Source organism: Neophocaena asiaeorientalis, unplaced genomic scaffold (genome assembly GCF_003031525.2).
Source record: "Neophocaena asiaeorientalis asiaeorientalis breed wild unplaced genomic scaffold, Neophocaena_asiaeorientalis_V1.1 scaffold170, whole genome shotgun sequence".
Lineage (NCBI taxonomy): Eukaryota > Metazoa > Chordata > Mammalia > Artiodactyla > Phocoenidae > Neophocaena > Neophocaena asiaeorientalis.
Genome location: NW_020172463.1, coordinates 1,230,397 through 1,254,202, shown reverse-complemented (window position 1 = coordinate 1,254,202; position 23,806 = coordinate 1,230,397). Strand labels below are relative to the sequence as shown.

General features: G+C 33.4%; 1 protein-coding gene and 1 long non-coding RNA gene across 4 annotated transcripts in view; one reads left to right on the top strand and one right to left on the bottom strand.

Annotated features, from left to right (window-relative positions):
- The window catches only part of LOC112395037 (uncharacterized), an 82,658-nt gene extending 70,928 nt beyond the window's left edge, over positions 1-11,730 (top strand). Inside the window, exon 3 of the long non-coding RNA XR_003002285.1 lies at positions 11,117-11,730. This is a non-coding gene — a long non-coding RNA (uncharacterized LOC112395037). The remainder of the gene's footprint in view (positions 1-11,116) is intronic.
- Positions 1-23,806, bottom strand: part of PTPN12 (protein tyrosine phosphatase non-receptor type 12) — an 86,198-nt gene that overhangs the window by 26,726 nt on the left and 35,666 nt on the right. For 2 of the 3 annotated variants that reach the window (XM_024738079.1, XM_024738080.1), the window contains 9 exons: positions 18,093-18,169; positions 15,721-15,816; positions 14,885-14,923; positions 12,108-12,179; positions 8,450-8,509; positions 6,497-6,639; positions 3,659-3,725; positions 887-964; positions 688-786 (listed from right to left, as the gene is read on the bottom strand). In XM_024738079.1, the coding sequence (XP_024593847.1) occupies positions 688-786; positions 887-964; positions 3,659-3,725; positions 6,497-6,639; positions 8,450-8,509; positions 12,108-12,179; positions 14,885-14,923; positions 15,721-15,816; positions 18,093-18,169 (731 nt within the window). The remainder of the gene's footprint in view (positions 1-687; positions 787-886; positions 965-3,658; positions 3,726-6,496; positions 6,640-8,449; positions 8,510-12,107; positions 12,180-14,884; positions 14,924-15,720; positions 15,817-18,092; positions 18,170-23,806) is intronic. The other variant, XM_024738081.1, reaches the window with a different exon arrangement.

Below are 23,806 nucleotides of genomic sequence, written 5' to 3'. Positions count from 1 at the left end.
TATCATGCGATAGTCATCTTAGATTCAATAATAAAGATGTAAAGAAATTCATCCAAAAAAACAGCCTGATACCTTCAAGGATAAGACGATATATAGAGGAAATAAGAGAAATACTTTAAAAAGAGGCAGAAATGAGAACACTGTGAGAAAAGAGTATTTTTGTCAGGTCAAAAGTTTGAATATCCAATAAATTCTAATGCTAAAATGACAGTGAACTAAAACAAGACCCAAAGGGACCTAATTATGGTCCTGTATTTCTACATGATTAAAAAGCATGTACAAAATAATGACAAAGCTTTATATCATCATGACCAAGAACAAAACAAAATTCATGTAGAATCAACTTAGAATTACTTTGGTTGGATGGAAGGGGAGAGAGAAAAATGCAGTTAATTTGTTAAAAGTAATTTACGCTTGAAACAATATTGAATTATATAACTTCTGACTGAGATCTACATTCATAACTATATTTTACTTAGAATATTATTTAACTTGTAGTGGAGTCATTATATATCCATCACAATAGAGATTCAAAGAGGAAGAAGGAAAGGAGTTAAAAAATCAAAGTTAAATAAAAATAATAACTGTAACGGATATTCTCAGATAAAACACAAGATGGCAATTAAAAAGCTAAATATCACATCTTGGTTAAAAGTTTTCTAAAATTAATAGGTGAAGAATACCTACCACTCCATCAGCAATTTTCTGGGCTCCATGAATTTCATATAGTTGTAGCTGTTTTTCAAACAGTTGGGCGATAGCTCTATGAACAAGCTCATACTGCTCCTATTAGGGAGATGAAATGATAAACAAGGGGAAATACATTAAAAAAAATAAGAAGGCATTTATAAAAATACAGTTTATAAAGTGAAACAAAAAACTATACCTTAGTTTGTACTGCAGAATGCCTCTGTGTTCTCATTTCTTGTATTAAGTTGAAAACATTAAATTCCTCTGGTATTTTCTAAAACAAAGAATTTAAAACATGAACTGTGGACAACTGTTCAGAAAAAACAGTAAAATAGTCTTCAACTCAGCTTTTCACACAGACCTTATATACGTGCTGGGTAACTGAAAATTTATTGAGCACTATCTATCATGCATCAGAGACTGTGCTTAGTCAAGAACTAATCTTGACACTCAGCACTCAAGCTAGTGAGCTAGATACATGAACAAATAAATGTCCAGCCAATGTATGGTTGCAGTACAGTGGGAATAAACATGCTGTGACTAACTCTGGTGTGTGAGTGAAAAGTGAAATATACATAAGCATGGCAGATTAAATGTATAATCTATTTGGGGAATTGAGAAGCTTGATGTAGATAAAACTGACTAAAAGACTGAAAGAAGGAGAGCAATTCAAAGGAGGAGAAAAGATGAGGCTACTTGGCATCAGACTGCAAACATAATAGAGTGTGAACTCATTCTATAGGCCAGTGTTTCCTGGGCTGGCTACATAATGACCAGCTAAGAGAGCTACATCTCTGGAGACTGTGAAACATCCTAGACAATTCATTTGTACATCTGGAATTATAACTACTGCAATAGGCAACCATGACATGAGCAGATCTGATATTCAGGTAACTTTTGTAGCAGGGAAGATGACAGAGTAAAAAGGGGAGAAACTGGTGGAGGCTTACTGAAGCAGTCCAAAAAAACAGAAAGGTAGATTTAAGGCACATTTCTGAGGCAGAATTACTAGAACTTGGTGATCAACAAGAATATTTTGGAGTGATAAAGAAGACAGAAGAGTTAAACATGATTTCCAGATTCACTGCTTGGGAGTCTTTATATACACCAGAAGATTTTTATATCATTTCCTAAACTAAGGCTTAAGATTATATTTATGTTATGTCAAACTCAATCAAATGGGGACTGTGTTCAAAATACACAACTTTTGAAATGACAAGATGTTTGTTTGCTAGTATTCAACCAAATGCCTCTTCCCACCCCAATTTTTTTTTTTTTTGTGGTACGCAGGCCTCTCACTGTTGTGGCCTCTCCCGTTGTGGAGCACAGGCTCCAGACGCGCAGGCTCAGCGGCCATGGCTCATGGGCCCAGCCGCTCCGCGGCATGTGGGATCTTCCCGGACCGGGGCACAAACCGGTGTCCCCTGCATCGGCAGGCGGACTCTCAACCACTGCACCACCAGGGAAGCCCCCCCAATTTTAATCTTTGACTTTTGTGTTAAAATGTGTTAAAATCTAGCATTTTTATTCACTTAAAATTTTTCATACGAGTGTTAGAAGATGATTTGTTTAGGGGGAATACAAAAATAAAATTTAACAGAGGGCTTTTTGAAAAACTGTTTAAAATTTAAATACTCTGGGGCTTCCCTGGTGGCACAGTGGTTGGGAGGCCGCCTGCCAATGCAGGGGACACGGGTTCGAGCCCTGGTCCAGGAAGATCCCACATGCCACACAGCGACTAAGCCCGTGCACCACAACTACTGAGCCCGAACTCTAGAGCCCGCAAACCACAACTACTGAGCCTGTGCTCTAGAGCCCACAAACCACAACTACTGAAGCCCGCGCGCCTAGAGCCCGTGCTCTGCAACAAGAGAAGCCACTGCAGTGAGAAGCCTGCGCACTGCGATGCAGAGGAGCCCCCACTCACTGCAACTAGAGAAAGCCCACGTGCAGCGATGAAGACCCAATGAAGCCAAAAGTAAATAAATAAAATAAATTTTAAAAACAATTAAATATTCCTTAAGCAAAAGTGAAAAATGGAACGAAGGCAGGGAAAAAAAGAATAGAAGGAAGAAAGAAGGAAAAAGAAACTAAATACTTTATTATTTCTATTTTATATGACAGATTGACAAATTCATAGAAACTATAAAGCTATGAAGAATAAAAGCTTCTCCCTAATGTATAGAAAATAAACATACGATAGAACCAGCAAATAAACCAAATCCACATACAATGAGGAGACTTGTGCTTTTCAAATCTGTAATGAGGGCTATGTCTTTATATTCTCCATAGTATTAAACCCAATTTCTTGGAAACAGTACTGGCAGCAACAATAATACCAGGGATAGTAAGAGAAACGAACACTCAATTTAGCACTTGCTACACGTCACACATAGTACTGAGGAACTTTACAAACTTTCTTAAGAACTTATTTAATTCTTTGAGTTGTTAACATCATGATTCCCATTTTCAGATAAAGAAATTGTGGCACAATGAGATTAAGTAAATCCACCAAGATCCCACAGCTAGTAAATGAGAGAGCCAGAGTTTTAATCTGGGAAGTCTGGCTGCAGTTATTAGCATTCTTAACCACCATACTATATAATGTTTCCAGTTAGGCATAAATATTTACTGAATTGATTATACTTATACATAGAATAAATATAAAAGGCAACAAGAGTGCTGTATTTGGAAAAGTCAATGCAGAGTTTACAGGCCTAATGTAGGTATTAATTCATCCAGAACAAATGGATGACAATATGTTTATCTTGCTGCCCAGTGTATTACCTCAAGGTAATATGCATCATTTATACCTTTCACTGCCTTTATCTCTTACGTAGCAAAGCCACTTCTAAAAAAGTAACATATGTATAACAAAACATATGCTATAATTTACTGCAATTAATTATCAAGTTTGAAAATCATAACAGATCAACTAGATATAATGATACATAAAAATTATTCTTACCCCAGCTTTTAGTAAATTCCACGTATAATCTATGGCACAAATGGCACCTGTTCTTCCACAGCCTGCGCTATAGATATAAAATTTGAAAAAACAATTTGATTTTTGTGATAAAAGAACCGTTAAATACATGTGGGTGGACATGTTACTATTCAGAAGCAAAAAATCATTTAAGAAATCTGACAAAATTCTACTTATTTAGTAAGCAAACTACAACTTAAAGAGTGTGCATGGCAAACATCCTTAACATTAAGATTTATATCTTGTTTTCATTTAATTTAAGGAACTTCCAAAAGTAACTCACAGAATACCTAGAAGCCTTCACTTTGAAAGTCTGTCTACCTCAGAAAACCTTGTCTAGCTAACAAAATACCTTGCAGATATAAATTTATACTATGTTCTAGATGGCTCTGGTGCTTTAGAGTAGAGGAGAAAACTACATCATTTCAATTGCAAAAGGTACAGGAAAGACGAAGAATGCTACAAGCCCTAGAAACTGGTTTGAACACCAGCAGTGATTTCACCAAAGAAACAAAAGCCACTAATGCTCTCTAATCTCCTGAAGAACTAATAGAACCTGGAGAATGTAAAGTAAAATACAACAGGTTAGTTATTTTAAAATATGACAGAAATACTTTAAAGCAACTGATTTTCAGCTAGAGGGAGGCATATGCACTTAAGGATTGAGAATCACTATGAGTAATTAAAGATGTTATTGACATCACTAGAATAATTTTAGGCAGAAAAAAAGTTGGGCAGCACTTTAATGTGTATTTTGAAACTTTCAGAAGTAACAGTAGTTTGTTAAACATGTAATCTAAGAATTCCTGATAAAGTACAGTATAAGCAACTTAGTATGGTTTTTAAAAAGGTCTTAACAATAAACATTAATAATATTAATTTTAAACCACTGACATATTTGTCAATTCCACACATCAGAATGTTTCTAAAATTTTGGAGTTAACAGTTACTAGGGCTAAATGATATATATTTAAAACTTGATGGTTAAAAGTGTGATATTACAGAGACACAGAAAACCAGATCAATGAACACAACAGAAAATCCAGAAACAGATTTGAGTATATTCAAGTATTTATTACATAATGGTGGATTCTCCAATTAAAGCGGAAAGACTAGACCATTCAATAAATAGTACAGGGAAAGTTAAAGCAAAAATTAGATTCTTACCCTTTATCTTAATCACAGAAATATTCCAGATGCATTAAAAATACAATGTTTAAAAAAACCTACAAGTGTATTTTTACGCACTACTGTGTTAGGGGAGGACTTTCTAAGCATATGTCAATGTACACAAGTCGTTAATGAAGATATTCACAATTATGTATGGTAAAACACAGGCAGAATAAAAACCATGAAAAACCAGAGCACTTACAACATGACTACACATTAACATCTTCAACATATAAAGATATATAAAGAATTCATAACGTACAATTACTGAGATGAAAATCACTGGCAAAGTAAACAAACAAGCAATTCACAAAAGAATATAAATGACCAAGAAAAAAAAAAGCTTGCCTGTCACACTGACACTGAAACAAAAAGATAAAAGTATTGGGGAAAATACGGGGAAATGGGCATTCCCACAAACAAACCAGCAGTGGTATGCTTAATTATAATGAGCAGCGAATTTATGGATAACAAATTTTTAAATATATACTAAAGGTATGAAAAGGTTCATGTCCTTTAACTTAGAAATCCCACTTTTAGATATCTATTCTAATGAATTACAGATGCGTTCAACGATTTCACCGTAAGATTGGCCACTGGATATTTAAATTGTTGTTTAAAATAGCTGAAAATGAATGGGGTAATAAATGAAATGCCAAGAAATGGAGGTTAAATATAAAATACAGTGCAGTCATAATGTATTCCAGAAGAAAATTTATATGACTTAGAAAGATGTACATAATATATGAAATGGGGAAACATTCTTAAAAAAAAATACTATACACACATTGAAAGCACATACACTAAAATTTTAACAGTGGTCATCTCTAGTGGGATTGTGAGTGACTCCTTCCTTTTATGTTTGTGCTATCTAAGTCACTACAGTTACCATACTATTTTGGTTCAAAACTATTAAATGATCAATTTATTTTTTAAAGGAAAATCTTCCTATCAAATTGGATTTATGAACTATGTACACTGACTGGACAATATTAATAGAACAGGAAATAATTTCAACTAACTTGTAAAGAAGTTAAGCCAAAGCAATTTCTTTATCTTTTAATTCTATAATTAAATAGATCTTTTTAACCAGTTAACTACTTAATTAAAAAGTCAACTAACCACAGAATTAACTACAGAAAAATAATTTTAATTAACCAGATTGTTAACTTATTCCCACATCTCCATCAGCAAGCCACCTTTCTGGCCCATAAATAAAAAGAAGCCCTTTCACTTCACTAATATAAGGCATCACAATCCAACCAATGGCTAAGAAAACTATCTTTGGTGTTCCATCTCCACTAATATCTTTTAACTACTTAATTAACCAGTAAATCTCTGAGTCTGAAAAATTTTCATTTATTGATGCTTTTTATAACAAATGTGAATGAGATATAAGCCACTTAAAAAGATAAACTGTAGTTTTATAAGTACTATGGTTTTAAATTTTTTAGAAGCATTGAACGTAAAATAAAAATTAAGAGAAGAAAAGCTGCCTCAGGATTCAAATAGCTTTTACTATTTGGAAACCCATATAATGACCTATCTAATGAAATTCCAAAATTTAGGTTTCAAAATATCATACATTACCCATATTATAATGCCACCTATATTTCAAAGTATTTAAATATTTAGAAAATTCTTCTGTACCTGCAATGAATACAAATAGGCACATCTTCATGTTCTTGGTATTTCCTCATTAAGCTTATCATGTCCAGAATAGAATCAAATGATGAGGGAACATCATGGTCTGGCCAGTTCACATAATGAAACTGATATAGCCTACGAGATTCCTTCAAGAATAACAGAAATTCAGCCATTATGAAAATACACTTGCAAATTTTAAAGCATACAGAAAAGCTGCAAATCTCACTTTACTGCCATTTCTAAGAGATGTAATTCATATTTAGCACTTCCTTAAAAAGAGACAGCCTACATTTATCACGTATAAAGAATTGATCTAAGGGCTTCACATGTAACAATTTACTTAATCCCCATGTAACACCATGGGGAAGGTATTGTTAATACTATCCTCATTTTATAGGTAAGGAAATTGAGACAGAAAGAATAACATGCACAATGTTTCACAGCAAGTGACAGATATGGGATCTGAAAGCAGGCAGTCTTACTTCCTAAACCTACACTTTAACCATTATACTATGTATACTACTTAATTAATCTACAGTATTAAATGGATGAACAATATACTATAAGCATTGTTTTAGAATCTATTGTAATCAGAAGACTAATAGACTACTTAAACCAAAAAGAAAATTAGAAACGAACTTGTCCAAACCCAAACCTACTCAAATTATGGTGTGGGCTGCCACCCATCTCCCTACCCTTTCAAGGGATCTGTGAGTTTCACACTATTTTTATAATAATACTAAGGTGTTATTTGCCATTTTCATTCTCATTCTCTCATGAGTGTCCAGCAGAGTCTTCTCAAGGCTATATGATTTAGGATGATGTCATCACTTGGAAAGGTAATGGAATGTCTGCTTGTATATTCATGCTTTTAAAAAAACTTCTCAGTTTTAATTTCAAATATAGTAAATATTAAAAGATATAACCCACAGAAACAAGAGCTCTTTGGAATCTTCAACGGTTTTTAAGAATGTAAGAGTCATGACATCAGAATGTTTTGAGAATGGCTATTCTGGTGTTTAATAGAAAGAGCACCACTTGGAATTCAGGTAAAACTGTATTCAAATTCTACTACTGCCACTAACTGAATAACTTCAGGTAAGCTACCTAACTTCTCAAAGATTCCTTATCTTCATCTATGGGCAACAGAGATAACAGTACCTACCACTATGAAGCTAGGAGGATTGAAATGCCTGATACAATACTGAAATTCAGTAAGGTATCTATAATTAATATTATAGATTAAAAAATAGCAGCCAAATGGTAATAATTGACTCAATTAAAGGGAAATGATTAGTCAGGTCAGGGGTTGCTAAGAGTACTGGAACCATGTCTACTTATAAACAGGAAGGAGTTGTTAAGTATGCTTACAATGCACTGTTTGGGGAAGAATGATGAGCGTCATGGCCAAGCTTAATTACTTATAGTGATTTAAAATTTAAGATAATAAAAACAGAAAAATCGAGTTAGAATTGATAGGCATTCTCTAATGTCTATCAGATTTTTCTTTGATTCCTTCCTGGAGAAATTATCACTTTATATAGCTCTGAAACTGAAGTCATGGGCCTCCAGTGAAAACAAGTTATATCTAAATGAAGACTTAGCGTTAATAGCGGCTTGTCTCTTTCTAAAAAATTGTAAACTAGTAAAAGTGGGTAATAATTATGTAAATAATACTATAATCTGTTTACTGCAATAGAGGAAAAATATTTGCAGCAGAGAAACCAACTATTCCAAATACAGTAAATTTATTTTAGGGAAAGTTGTTCTAAGTAATTATATTAACTTTAATTGATAAAACATAAGGCTCAAAATGTAACTAATGTAAATGTAACTATATAAATAAAAAAATCAACAAACCTCCTTAACTATGTAAGGTAAGATGGTATACTATTTATATATATCCTCTCTTTAAAAACTATCCTTAGAAACTATCTCTAAATGGAAAATACTTACATTTTGAAATTCAAGTAAGAGTGTCCTAATGAAGTAGTCTGTTCTTGCTTGTTCAGCTTCCTAAGTAAAGGGAAACGATTGTGAGTGAGTAGAACATTAAAACAAAAACATACACACTAAAACAAACAATAATCTCATATTTAAAGTCCACAATATGCAATTAATCTTTAAAATTCCAGGTATGCCTGATAATTATAAAAACAACAATTCTAGAAGTCATCAATTTGTTTATCTAGGATTTATTTATTTATTTATTTATTTATTTATTTATTTATTTATAAATAAATAAACAGCAGTGTCTGTTAACCAATTACTTAGCTAGGAGTCTATCATCCAACAAAATATTTGCAGAGTGACAACCATCCCCAGAATCATGGAACAGAAATAACACCTACAAACAAAATGTCACTCCTTAGTACCTACAAACATCTTCAACCATTTTATCTTTCCATTAAGCTTGATTTTCTCTACCTAACACTCAACTCTGAATTAACTGGATTCCTAATGTGGAAGGAAAAGGATGCACTCACAAAATCCCAAATTATTATTTTGGTTGATGACAACATAATCACTTTAAAAGTCTCTTACTATCATTTGTCAATATATTAGAAAGCTAACTATTCTTTTTGCTTTTTTAATTAAAACTACAGACAGGGTAGGACAGCAATTGTCAAGAACAACAGGGTATGCTGCTTTATTAATTTAAAAAAATTCAGTATTATTCCTGCTCTAATTTTTTAAACCATAGTAATTTGTTTTGAACTCTTCAAATAACATTGCAGGGGGACTTCCCTGGTGGTCCGATGGGTAAGACTCCACGCTCCCAATGCAGGGGGCCCGGGTTCGATCCCTGGTCAGGGAACTAGATCCCGCATGCATGCTGCAGCTAAGAAGTCTGCATACCACAACTAAGAAGCCTGCATGATGCAATGAAGGTCCCATGTGCCTCAACTAAGACCCAGCACAGCCAGAATAAATATATATTTTTTAAATAACATTAAGAGGAAAGTATGTTTTTATTTTCATCATAACAGAGTACAAATGAAAATATTGGTCCAAGACTTAACCTTTTCTCACCTATAAAAGGTGAGATAAATACTTCTGGCTTTGTGGGCCATAAAGTCTCTGTCTACTTTATGTTGCTGTTATGATAGGCAAATATATAAATTAATGGGTGTGGTTGTACTCCAATAAAACTTCACTCATAAAACAGGCAATGAGCTAGACTGACTCATGGACAGTGTGCTGCTGCTATCTGATCTAAGTGGTTACACACAGCAACATGCTACTGAGCTCCAGCCTGCCCAATCCCCACTGTTCACCAACACTTTACCCTCCTTCTCATCCCCAAACCAAGAGAGCTCCTGATACTGTCCTGTCTCAGTCTCAAAAACTCTGATTGCCAAGTATAGTCAAGTCACGTACTATGGTTATTTTCACTACCTTGCTTTCTACTTATAAATTTGATTTTTTGTTTGCAACAGTGATAACGAATCCTGAGTTGTCTGAAACAACCACATGCCATACAAATTACTTTCCATTTTGAAAGAAAAATTTTGCTTCTTCAGCATGGATTAATTCCATCATTGACAAATCAAACCAGCCATTACGAATCAAATCAAACCTCTTATCAAGAGGACTTTTAAAAATTACCTTTTAGTGCAACTGAAAAACCAACCCAAAAAGTCAATTCATCTTTTCCAAATTATAAACTATTTCTTACTTTTCTCTATTCATTATTATAAGCTGTTTACTATTTCTGATCCCCGACTGTTAAAAAATTTTAAGTTGTTTTGTTGTTGACTATTAATCACTATATGTGGTCACTTGAACTGTGACATTCATTACAATTATCTTATTACATTTAAATTTACAAATGTTCAACACAACCATGCTGCACAGAACTAGGTTTCCTGGACTGTCCATTGACTTAATATTGTAGAATACTTTCTGAACTGGTGAGGGGGTAGTGTTCCCTCACTGGAGTACAATATGGTTATGTATTGGTTTTTATTCATTCCAAACAATAAGAAATGCAGTAGGATTTTTAAATTTTTTAAATTTAATCCACAAACAGTTAATTCTAACCAGGACTTTAGAGTACTGACTATACTTTAAATCCAGGCCATTTAACTAGGAGTTACAGTTAACATTACAAAAATCACACTGTATTTATAAAGGAGACTGTGTAAAACAGCCTGAGTCCTTTTCTGCATAAACCTAGAAAGCACTAAATTTCTGGTAGCATCAGAGGAATTCATAAGTCCTAAGTACAAATAAGTCATAAAATTAAGGACTTGAATTCACCAATGACGAGTAAAATCATAGAAATTATATTTCATTTAACCATGGAAAACAAAGTCAAAAACAAGCAATTATGAGATGGGTAATGTAATGGTTAATTTTATGTGTCAACCTGGCTGGGCCATGGTGTGCTCAGATACTTGGTCATTCGTTATTCTTGGTGTTCCTGTGAGGGAGTTTTGGGGTGAGATTAACATTTAAATCCGTGGACTTTGAGTAGTGCAGACTGCTCTCTCTAAGGTGGCTGGCCCTCATCCAATCAGTTAAGGCTTGAATAGAAAAAAAGGACCAGCCTCCTCCAAGTCAGAGAATTCTCCAGGAGACTGCTTTCATGTGTAACATTAGCTCTTCTTGGTTCTACAGCAGACCGTCTTTGGACTGGAGCCGAACATCAGTTTGCCTGGGTCCCAGCCTGCCCACCTTCGGATTAGAACTATTGTATCAGCTCTCGGTCTCCAGGCTGCTGCTCTTCAGTGTGAAACTGAAGCATCAGCTCCTCGTGGGTCTCCAGCTTGCCCAACCTCCCCTGCAGATTTTGTACTTGCCAGCCTCCATAATCATGTGAGCCAATTCCTTATGATAAACCTCTCTCTCTCTATATATAAACATCCTACTGCTTCTGTTTCTCTGGAAAACCATGCCTAATATAGGGAAGTTATTTAATTTTCATGTATGTTTAATCATTGTATTTTGAGCTGAGTAAATAAGACAGTATATTTCTTTCAAGTGATTAAAAAAGACACCTTCATGTGTAACCCAAAGCAAATTGTTGGTTCTATTCTAAAGCTTATATTTTACTTCTTTTTTGTTGTTCCTTCACTGTTTTTTTAATTCATTTTCTCAGATTTGTGTTGTTAGTTTTAGAACTTGAATTTAATTCACTTCCACAGCTCATCCATCTTTGTACATAATTATAACAATTCTGGGGAGAATAACATAGATATGAAAGATTAACATAATAAACTATACTTCAGTAATCAAGGATCTTTCTTATTTGTTGAATTTGAAACTAATACTTTATACCACTTTTCAAATAGATCACTCAAAGCAGTTATTCGTTTATTCTTAGATACATAACACTTATGATCAACTTATATACAAAGAATAACACAGAATTAACAAAATAAGGTACAAGGAAATTATAAGTTTCTGAAAAGTCATTCTCAAAGCTTCTTAGTTTAAAAGCAGTATAAAAACAAACATTATTATTAATGTTTGTTTATTAAGTGTAGATTTACGTTAACATTGAAGGCGTGGCTTATATAAAACCAGGTTCATACCATATTATAATTTAATTATCAGTCGAACATACTCATTACCTGATTAAATAATGTATATAAAAATAGGTACTTACACAAGAAATTTTAAATGGTGCGAATGTTATAGGGTCTTCTCCATACAAAGGCCAATAGCGCTCACATTTTTTCTGTTTTCCAAAAAAAAGTTAGTAAATAATTGATCATTTGTTTTACTTGAACTTTAACAAATATTTTGCGTTCAGGTTGTTCTTCCTTCCCAGAAAACAGAAAAACTGCCATCAATAGGCAAGGAGCTAGGAGCTCTCAGACTTACCCAACTAACCATAAAGGTGGGCTACCATGACCTCTCCAAGATTATTAGTCATAAGAACCTTATTAACATAAGTGTATAAACTGTTCATTGCTACCGGCTTGGTATATAGAGTAGATTCCAAAGATCCTCCTCTAGAAAAGAAAAATTGCTTAAAAAAAAGTGCCTGGCACAAGGAGGTCCATTCAGTATAAAAAGTTGCCAGGCAAGTTTTAATGCTTGTAAAATGACAATCTCTATAATAACTGGCTGAATTCTTGTTAAGTGTACAATCTGTGGCATCGTGGAAAGAGCACTCCACTTGGTATCCGAAGAATTTTGCAAGTAGCAATTTTACTGTTTGGTTGACCTTTAGTTCCTTTACCTGTAAAAATGGGAATAATAATCCTTATCTTATATGATTGCTTCAAGTACTAAATAAGAGTTTATTTCAAATGTTCCACTGGTGGAACGCTATACAAGAATAATGTATTATTTAAACTATCCACTTTTGAGATTCTAGGAAGTATAATCGAACAGTTTCCCCTTTTACTTTCCCATTTTAAACAGGTATAGAAATAGTAGAATATTCAATTTTCATTGGTTTCTAATATCAAGCCCCATCATTTTAGAAACTTAGGTAAGTGAATGAAAGCCTAACTTTACAGAAGATCCAGTGATTCTGATGCAAGAAATGATGCAATTTTACCAAGACCCAATAAAATGAAACCCTTTAAGTGACAATTTAGCTTAAAATAAACCTTTGGCATGGGAAATACATCAGTTCTTATTAAATTCTCATAGTTCCATATATAGTAAGTGGACCTGTTACCTATAGGCTAGAATTAACTGTAAGCTGACAATACTGCTCTCAGGTCAACAAAGTAGAACTGCCTAGTATGTCAGTTTAGCTTAGAGTAAATACTATTAATATTTTAGAAGCCTTAGAGCCACAAACTTCATTTCCCAGTAGAAGTTTATAGAAAATGATAAAATTAAATTATATTGAAGGGGTTTTTTTTTCTTGTTGTTTTGCCTAGTAAAGTTTTAACATCTTGAAACAGAAAACAAATTTATAGAAGATTAACTTAGTAAGAATGAAAGCTTGTGACTAACATGCCCCTCATTCAGAAGAGCAATAACTGAGTAATGATTATATTGGTATTTATATTTCAAGTATGAACTAATTACAATTGATACCAAAAATAATGTGTTAAACATCATATATACATAATCTATAATAATTTATCATTCGTTTCAGAGATGAGGAAGCTGAAGCTCAGAGGGGACAGTTCAATGTACCATGCTCCAAATGCTAGTAAAGTGTAGGTCTGTTTGATTTTACTACCTATGCTCTTTTCATTAGGTCACATTCTAAGTCAAAGTCAAGGTTATCAAATAAATTCATAGCCCTAACTGACAAAACAACAAAACTGACTATTAAACACTATGAATCAAAAAAACATTAGCTTCAAAAATTTCTGCATACAATACAACTTAAGTTTTCAAGTATTATTACTGATATACAGTGTGAGCCTATTAATAGAATGAAGAGAAACAAAGCCTAAATCTTAAAAGTAACGGTAAAAAAATTAGGAAGGTGAAATTTAAATTTCCTAACACCACTGATTAATAGTAATGGTACTGAAGTACATACTGACGATACTTAAACAGATAATTACTTAACAGTTTGTACTGTAATTACAATTACTTAATTACTTTCTCAGTTTATTTTCTAATCTTAGACTGTTCATTTTCTGTCCAATATTGCTAATACTTCCACTATTTGTAAATGATATGGTTGAGCGGAATGACAAAAATTACTAGTAAAAATAAAGTTTTCCAATGATTTATACATCATAACATCTCACATAACTGAAAGATGTATTATCTTGTTTTATGCAACATATCCTTTACTGAAATTTTTCATAATAAGTTTTACAACTTAAAAGTGACTTTTTACTTGAACTAATGAACTACCTTTATATAAGGAGACTTCAAATCATCACATAAGTTGTTTGATTTGTTTCTCACATTTATAGAAGCCCACACTTAAAAATGAAGACTTAAGAATTGATGCTGCAGGAGATCACAATGGTTTTGAAACTAATTTCACGTGGACAGAGTTTTTACCAATGTTAAAAATTTCAGATTAAGGAATTTTCTTCTCTTTGGAGATAACATTACAAAAATGTAGTGGTATTGGCAGACAGAAATCAGAATATTCAAGTTGTAAATTGATGAAAATTAATCAGAATTACTGAATTCATTTTTATTGCTCAATTTTATTCAATCCATAAAAAGTGTTCTACTTACACCACCATTAAATATTTGAAGACTACTAAGTAACAGTACAAAATGTATTAAATGTATTAATAAAATGTAAAAGTTTATGTGCTTGGGGATTATTTGGCTCCTTTTGATGAAATAAAAGCAACTGCAGAACACAAAAAAAGAAAAGAAGTAACTATTTTAAAAACTAGGGCTAAGAGTATAATAAAAGACCAGGAATATATATCCCTAGAAATGAAGTAATAAAAAGAATACTCCACAATTATTTTAAGTGTTAATAGTTATACATACCCTTCCCATCTCAAATTCACGACAGGCCATTACAATGATCTAAAAAGAAGTGGGGGTGGGATGAGATAAAGAATATATCAGTTATAAAGAATATATCAGTTAAAACACAATTTTGTTTTTTCAATAAAATATACATTTCAAGAATTATTTTTTATTCTGAGCAGAAGTATGCCTGGCCTGTCAGAAAAAAAAAAGTAGGTTGAGTTAAAGAAATGATCAAAATCATTCCTTCGAAGTAAAGGGCTAACTAACTAAATATCAACAAATTAAATTGGCTTCAAATAACATGATGTATTTGATTTGAATTAAATTTTTTGAAGCTTATAGACTTATTTCTGTCTTTTGACATAATATTAAAATAACGCATTCAGGATATTTACCCAATAAAATAGCAATAATTTACATACATTTAATAAAATTATCAAGGTTGAAGGTATTTAACTGTCTTTGATCATAAAGGTTATTACATTTGCTTACCCATCCCAACATTTTATAATGTAATACTTCAAACATACAGCGAAGTTGAAATAATCTTACAGTAAACTCTGTATAGGCACCATCTATTCTCTACTATTAACATTTCATAATAATTGTTTTTATCACATAGTTCTCCCTCCACTCATCTATCAGTCTATCTTATTTGGTAGTTGTCTTACTAGTACTGACACAGGACAAGATTCAAAGTATTATCACACCCTATTCTTGAAATATTTCGACAAGTTTGTCAAAGTTTAATGAGAAATCCTAGCCATCAGTTGCTGTCTTTTTAATAAACATTAGCTATGATTAACATATCATTATGGCTCAAAAGTCATGTCATTACATGTAATACTTACTACAACATTGTACTCCCATATCATCCTCCAAAAATCTATTACTGTATTTGCTAAAGGTCCTTGGGTTGCCACATATGCTTTTGGCCCATAAACACCCTAAAAGGGTTAAAAGCAAATTTCATATTTATTATGATTAACAAAAATATTTCCTTACCTAAATTTTAAGTTTTCAAATTTTATTAGTAATACTGCTGTTTTCACCTAAACCTTTCCCAAATAATTTTTCTTTAATAGTACATAAAAGCATGGCGAAATATATTTCACTTCAGCTTCTGATGAAATGTTACTGCTTTTGAGTAATTATTAGACATGGTGCACAGAATTTATAATTAAACCTCCTTGTGCTAATTTTAAAATTATTAGTTACCTAGGAATTAAAAACAAAAGCCTTAGTACCTAGGCAACAAAGCTAACTCTAGCAGAAACATAAAAGCATGCATCAATTCTAAAAGATAATACTGGAATAGCTAACTTCTTTTTTACCTAGATTCTTCCATAACTACCTTTAGTTACTTATTCAACTTAAAGTTTAAGCACCTACTATGTATACTCTAATAGTAAACCCAAGAATATATCAAACAAAATAGTGGACTAAAATACTAAACCAGCACATAATTGAATCATACAGTGAGTCAGTGTTATTAAGTGCAATTAAAACCTAGAACTTTTAACAGATGTCCTTATTAAAGAACATAAACATCAATAATATCTGAAAGAACGAACTATCTACGTGTTAATTTTTGTTTAACCTATTAGTTTTGGGTTTTGCCATAACTGTAGTAAAATTGACTTTTTAGTAAAAACAGTTTTTATTTGAAACCATGACTGTTCAATGTTGACATAGATATTAATTTTACCATATAACTCTTACCACCTTAATATTTTTCTCAACAAAATATTATATTAAGATACGTATAGGGGCTTCCCTGGTGGCTCAGTGGTTAAGAATCTGCCTGCCAGTGCAGGGGACACGGGTTCGAGCCCTGGTCCGGGAAGATCCCACATGCTGTGGAACAACTAAACCAGTGTGCCACGACTACTGAGCCTGTGCTCTAGAGCCTGCGAGCCACAACTACTGAACCTGCATGCCACAACTACTGAAGCCCGAGTGCCTAGAGCCCAGGCTCCACAACAAGAGAAGCCACCATAATGAGAAGCCCGTGCATCGCAATGAAGAGTAGCCCCCACTCGCCACAACTAGAGAAAGCCCACACAGCAAAGAAGACCCAACACAGCCAAAAATAAATAAAGTAAATAAATTATTTAATTAAAAAAAAGAAAAAGAACCTTAAAAAATGTATAAATACCATATATAAAATAATTGAAATTATACTGCCATATAACTAGAAGGATTCAAAAGCACAGAATAACTAACAGAACAAAACAGTCTTTTATTTACTCAAGTAGCAGTTTGAATCTCTCTCTCTCTGCTGATAAATATGTTAAAAACTTGACTGCTTTTGATCAGCGTATCCAAAAAAGGTTATCTATAAAGACTATATTTAATCTTGCATTTCAGCTGTCACTTGAAACTTAGTGACAATTGCCAAATGTTTTTAATCTAAGTTTATATTCTGTAATTTTAAATCAGTATTACCCAGTAATTCCAGCCCTGGTAATTTATTCTAAGAAATTATTCAAAAGAATAACAATGTTCAGGGCTTCCCTGGTAGTACAGTGGTTAAGAATCCACCTGCCTAATGCAGGGGACACAGGTTCGAGCCCTGGTCCAGGAAGATCCCACATGCCATGGAGCAACTAAGCCCATGTACCACAACTACTGAGCCTGCGCTCTAGAGCCCGCACACCACAACTACTGAGCCTGCGTGCCCAGAGCCCGTGCTCCACAACAAGAGAAGGCACCGCAATGAGAAGCCCACGCACCGCAATGCAGAGTAGCCGCAACTAGAGAAAACCCGTAGGCAACAATGAAGACCCAACACAGCCAAAAATAAATAAATAAAATAAATAAGTTAAAAAAAGAAAAACGATGTTCACTACAATAATGCCATCAAGAAAAACTGGAAACAACCTATACGGTTCAACAACAGAAATGACCATGTACATTTGTGTACCTAAACTCAAGGGAACAAACAAGAAGATTTAGCAATCAGTAAGGTGTTTATAAGTCTTCAATGTAAAAGAAGAAACAAAAATAGAAAAACTTTATCTCCACTGTCATAAAACCAAGCAAAACTCTTTATGAATAAGGAAGCTAGAAGGAAAGCCCATAAAAATACGTCATGGCTGTGCTTTTAATTTTATTTCTTTTACTGTTGGTATCATGTTAGGCAATTTTAAAATTTTTAATAAAATTAGTATGTAGGAAGACATTAAATATGGCAGAGTTGATACTTAAAGTTAATACCTACCTTAATAAAATTTGCATTGATATAGTCTGAATCTTGAGAAGGAGTCTTTAAAGTCAACTTAACTCGGCTGTGATCAACTACAAGAAAAAATAAAGGATTTCATAAATTATGTCCCATTGGCAAACAGGGTTTTTTCCTAACAAACCATAAACAAGATTAAATAAATAACTAAAATTATTTATTTTAAAAAACAATGAATGGGACTTCCCTGGTGGCAGAGTAGTTAAGAATCCGCCTGCCAATGCAGGGGACACAGGTTCAAGCCCTGGTCCGGGAAGATCCCACATGCCGCAGAGCAACGAAGCCCATGCGCCACAACTACTGAGTCTATGCTCTAGAGCCCACGAGCCACAATTACTGAGCCCGTGCGCCACAACTACTGAAGCTCATGCGCCTAGAGCCTGTGCTCCGCAACAAGAGAAGCCTCAGCAATGAGAAGCCAGTGCACCGCAACGAAGAGGAGCCCTGGCTCGCCACAACTAGAGAAAGCCCGAGCACAGCAACAAAGATCCAACACAGCCAAAAATAAATGAATAAATTAAAAAAAAAAAAAAAGAATGAAAAGTGACTTTAGGTACCAGCAGGCTAATTTCTAACGTCATATTGACAGGAAGTCTGATTGTAAAGCTGTGTTTTAAAGTTGGAATCATAATAAATCTCAGGAGCTCTTTTAAAATACAAATTCCTGGGCATCGTCCTAGATCTACTATACAAGAGTCTGAGGTTTAAGTGTCTACAGTTTTTAACAAGCATACTAGGTGATGAACACTAACCATTTATACATAAATACATTTGACAAAGTTCTTGTAAGGAAATCTAACTTTCATATTTCACAAGAAATTAGGAAAATTAAGTAAACTGTGACAAATAAATGAATTAAGATGATGTATGAAAAGTGCTCAATACTGCACTTCACCAATGATACTTATTATTAGGTAATGTCCACTTATGGTAAATAAAATCTTTACAAGAAGGTCTCAAAATATAAATTTTATTAATTTTATAAAATTATGTAGTTTTATTTTTAAAATAAAGGTAATATCAATATGATTTTTAAAAATTATATCTTAAAGAAAGATAGAAGATGAGACTTCCCTGGTGGTCCAGTGGTTAAGAATCCATGCTCCCAATGCAGGGGGCCTAGGTTTGATTCCTGGTCAGGGAACTAGATCCCACATGCCGCAACTAAGAGCCCGCATGCCGCAACTAAAGATCCTGTGTGCCGCAACTAAGACCTGGCGCAGCCAAATAAATAAATAAATAATATTTTTTTTTAAAAAAGATACAAGATGAAAAGTGAACTGCCCCTGTCCTTGAATTCCTGGGCTCTCTCTTTTCCAAAGAAGACACTATTAAAGTTCCTTTTTCATTCCAAAATTTTTATGCATATACCTATATACTTTGAAAAAGCAGACAAATACAATCATACTAAACATGTTGTTCTGAACCTTGTTATTTTTCAGTTAGCAATATATCCTAGAACTCTTCCCAGAGCAAAAACAGATCACCATACTCGTTTTTAATGTTATATGGACATTTCATTACTTATTTAACGAGCTACACTACTGATGGGCCATTTTTTCTTACTAGACACACTACTACAATGAACACTGCAGTACCTGTATCTGTTACCGGCAGTACCAGAGGGTAATAAGTTCCTAACAGAGGAATTGCTACTTGCCTTCTAAAAGGTATATACCAACTTATGCAAGTGTTATTAGTAAGATTAACTAACTGGGTGTTATCATATATTTTAATAGTTGACAATCTAAAAAATAAGACATCAGACTTGCATTTCTTGAATTATGCAAATGGTTGCATATTTTCATATAGTTGTTTGTATTTCTTTTACCAAAGTTGCTTGTTTATACCCTTTGAACATTACCCCCATGTGTCTATGTTTTCCTACTGATTTATATGAAATCTCTAATCAGCCTTTGGTCATAGGTAGTGCAGATAGATTTTTTTAAACTTTTCATTTAGAACTAATTTTAGATTTACAGAAAAATTGCAAAAATAGCATAGAGAATTCTCATACATCCCTCACTCATCTTCCCTTAATGTTAACATCTTACTTACATAACCATAGCACAGTTATCAAAATGAGAAAACTAACATTGTTACAATACTATTAATTAAACAACAGACTGTATACAAATTTTACCAGTTAAAAAAAATATCTTTTTTCTTTCTAGGATCCCACAATACACTTTATTATTTCTCCTAAGTCTCTTCCAATCTATAAAAGTTCCTTTGACTGATATTTTTCTTATGATTGGAATGAGGTTATGCATTTTGTCCAGAACAGCAGAGAACAATCATGTGTCCTCAGTGAGAAGACACACCAAGGGGTTCATGATGTCAATATGTCATATTACTTGTGAGGTTAACCTTGGTCTTGGTTAATTTGGTGTCAGCTGGTGTCTCCACTGTTACTATCTTTCCCTTTGTAGTAAATAAATATTTGGGGACATACTTTGAGCCTATGAAACCCTAAAGTAGTAGGATTATCTAAGATTCACGGTCTCCAGATTAGAAAGGGCCATAACATGTAACATGCCACTATCATTTTGGTCCTTTCTAATCCAGGGACAGTGACTATTAAAGGCAATTAAAATACAAAAAAACATACAGAAATGGTAACAGATACAAATAAACTTCTTAGCAAACTTTTTTAAAGGAAAACTAATGAATAACTAATTTATTTGCCAATGACCCAAATTTTATACATTAGTACAAAGGCCCAGTTCTGCTGATTTCATTTATTTATTTTTGGTGAAATTTTCTTTGGAAATTTGTAGGAAGAGATATATAAGAAAGACATAGTAGCTTCTAATTAAAATTATGTATCTCCTTACCATGTTTCCAGGAAAGAGAATGTTTACATGTTTATCAATGCTTTATTTCTTATTTCATTCCATCCTACGTGTCTTTTTAAAAAGCCATTTGGGATAAGGAATATACATATAAAGAATCCTATGCTTTGGGTAAATGACAATAGAATAATTCAGTAGTTAGGACAATGACAGTTAAGTAACTATATGAAGCTTCCTCTCAACCATGTTTGCCAGTAATGATGGGCCCCACCTAATTGCCCTTATTCATGTGGCATGTTAGCCTCTATTCAAAGTATCTCAAAGCCAGAGACTGTACAATAGTTGGTTTACCACTGGATCCTTAGTAAATGTTTTGGGGACTGTGAATCCAAATGACAACAGTGGCTCCCAAATGATAGTCAAGACTTGTGCCAAGGTGCTTGCTACATGCAAGCAGGGAATTTTTTTAAATTTTTCTGTGATGGAAAATTATATGCATATACAAAAATATGATAGTATAATGAATCCCCATCTATCCAGTACCCAACTTCAATAATTATCAGTATTTTGCCAATCTTATTTCATCTATGGCTAATCATACAGCAGCTGGGGACTGGAAAAAGCAAACTAAAATGCAAGATTTCCGAGTCGCACATTCTGCAGTAAGTTTGATTCAGTCAGTTCAAGATGGGGCACAGAAATGGCTTTTTTAAAAAATGAAATAATGCCTTTTGCATGCAGCAACATGGATGGACCTAGAGATTCTCATACGAAGTAAAGTAAGTCAGAAAGAGAAAGACAAATACCATATGATATCACTTATATGTGGAATCTAAAATACGATACAAATGAACGTATCTGTGAAACAGAAACAGACTCATAGACATAGGTAACAGACTTGTGGTTGCCAAGGGGGAGGGTGGCAGGGGGAGAGAAAGACTGGGAGTTTGGGATTAGCAGATGCCAACTATTACATATAGGATGGATAAACAAGGTCCTACTGTATAGAACAGGAAACTGTATTCAATATCCTGTGATAAGCCATAATGGAAATGAATATGAAAAAGAATATATAACTGAATGACTTTGCTGTACAGCAAAAATTAACACAACATTGTAAATCAACTATGCTTCAATAAAAATTTTTTAAAAAGAAATGGCTTTTTTTAAAACTCTAAAGCACAGGCAAATTTTGTAGTCACTACTTCATACTATAGAATCATAGTATATATATATATTTTTTTTTTATAATTTTTTTATTTATTGATTGATTATTTATTTATTTATTTATTAGGCTGCACTGGGTCTTTGCTGCGGCACGGGCTTAATTGTGGTATGTGGGATCTTAGTTCCCCGACCTATTTATTTATTTAGGCTGCGCTGGGTCTTTGTTGCCGCGGGCTTGGTTGTGGTATGTGGGATCTTACTTCCCCAACCAGGGTTCCCAGCGATTGAACCTGGGCCCCCGGCATTGGGAGCACAGAGTCTTAACCACTGGACTGCGAGGGAAGTCCCAATCATAGTACATTACTGAGAATTTAAAAATCAATATTATGCTGTGTATAACACATAATGCATATTTTAATATTCTTCATTGGTGCTGTTATTAAGCATAAACATGAATTGAAATAATTTAAAGAATATTAAAGAAATGAAAACAATCATTCCTCTCCGTGGTTTTGCAGAATGCCTCTACAATCTCCCAAGAGCCCAATTCCAAATAGATAAAACCAATATTCGCTACACAAGAGGCTCTTTAAAGTAGCAACATTTTTTTCTTGAACAAACATCAGCACCTATTACAACAACAAAAATATATATTGTCACCTCCAAGGAAACACGCACCTATTGATAAATCCTAGGTCTGAGAAATAAAAGGATCTCCATAATTAATATTGGGATAGGCAGAACACTCTGATCCATCACTTCTAAAGGCTAGCCAACTCAGTTTTAGCCCTTTTCAACAGACAAAAGCACAGGTCATCCTTGACACAAGAGTATCTAGAAATTTCTTAATTATAGGACTAGCCTCAGTGTTCTACCATAAAATAAACCAAATCTCCAAGATGGCTTGAGAAAAAACTAAGTGATCTCTGAATAGTGATGAAACTGCTTTTAATGGATCAAAAGCAAGGATGTCTGCTCTTGCCACTTCAAGTTAACATTATACTAGAGGTTCTAGCCAGAGCAATAAGGCAAAAAAGACATGCAGATTGGAAAGGAAGTAGTAAAACGGTCAGTAGTTGCAAATGACAAGATTCTGATATGTAAAAAGTCCTAGTTTTCACAAAAAAAATACTAAACTAAATACTAAAATAAATGAGTCCAGGGAGGTCAGTGGATTAAAAAAATCAACATGCAAATGTAAACTGTATTTCTATATACTAGTAATAAAGAACTTGAAAATACAATTAAAATAATTCCATTCACAATAGCATAAAGACTTTTTAAAAAGAAATACAAGACTTGTACACTGAAAACCATAAGACATTGCTGAGAGAAATAAAGAAGATCTAAATAAATGGAGAGAGACATTCTATATATATATTTCACACCTTCTTTATCCATTCATCTGTTGATGGACACTTAGATTGGAAGAGTCAATATGGTTTAAGATGGCAATTCTCCCTAAATTGATCCACAGATTCATCACAACTCTTATCAAAATTCCAGTAGGATTTTTTGCAGAAATTGACAAGCTTATCTCACAATTTATATGGAAATGGAAAGGACTCAGAAGAACCAAACCAATTTTTAAAAAATAAGAACACAGAGAACCTAACACTTCTTGCTTTTAAAACTTACTATAAAGCTATAATGATCAAGACAGTGTGATACTGGCTGAAGAATAAGTCAATGAAATAGAATTAGGGGTCCAGAAATAAACCCTTACATTTG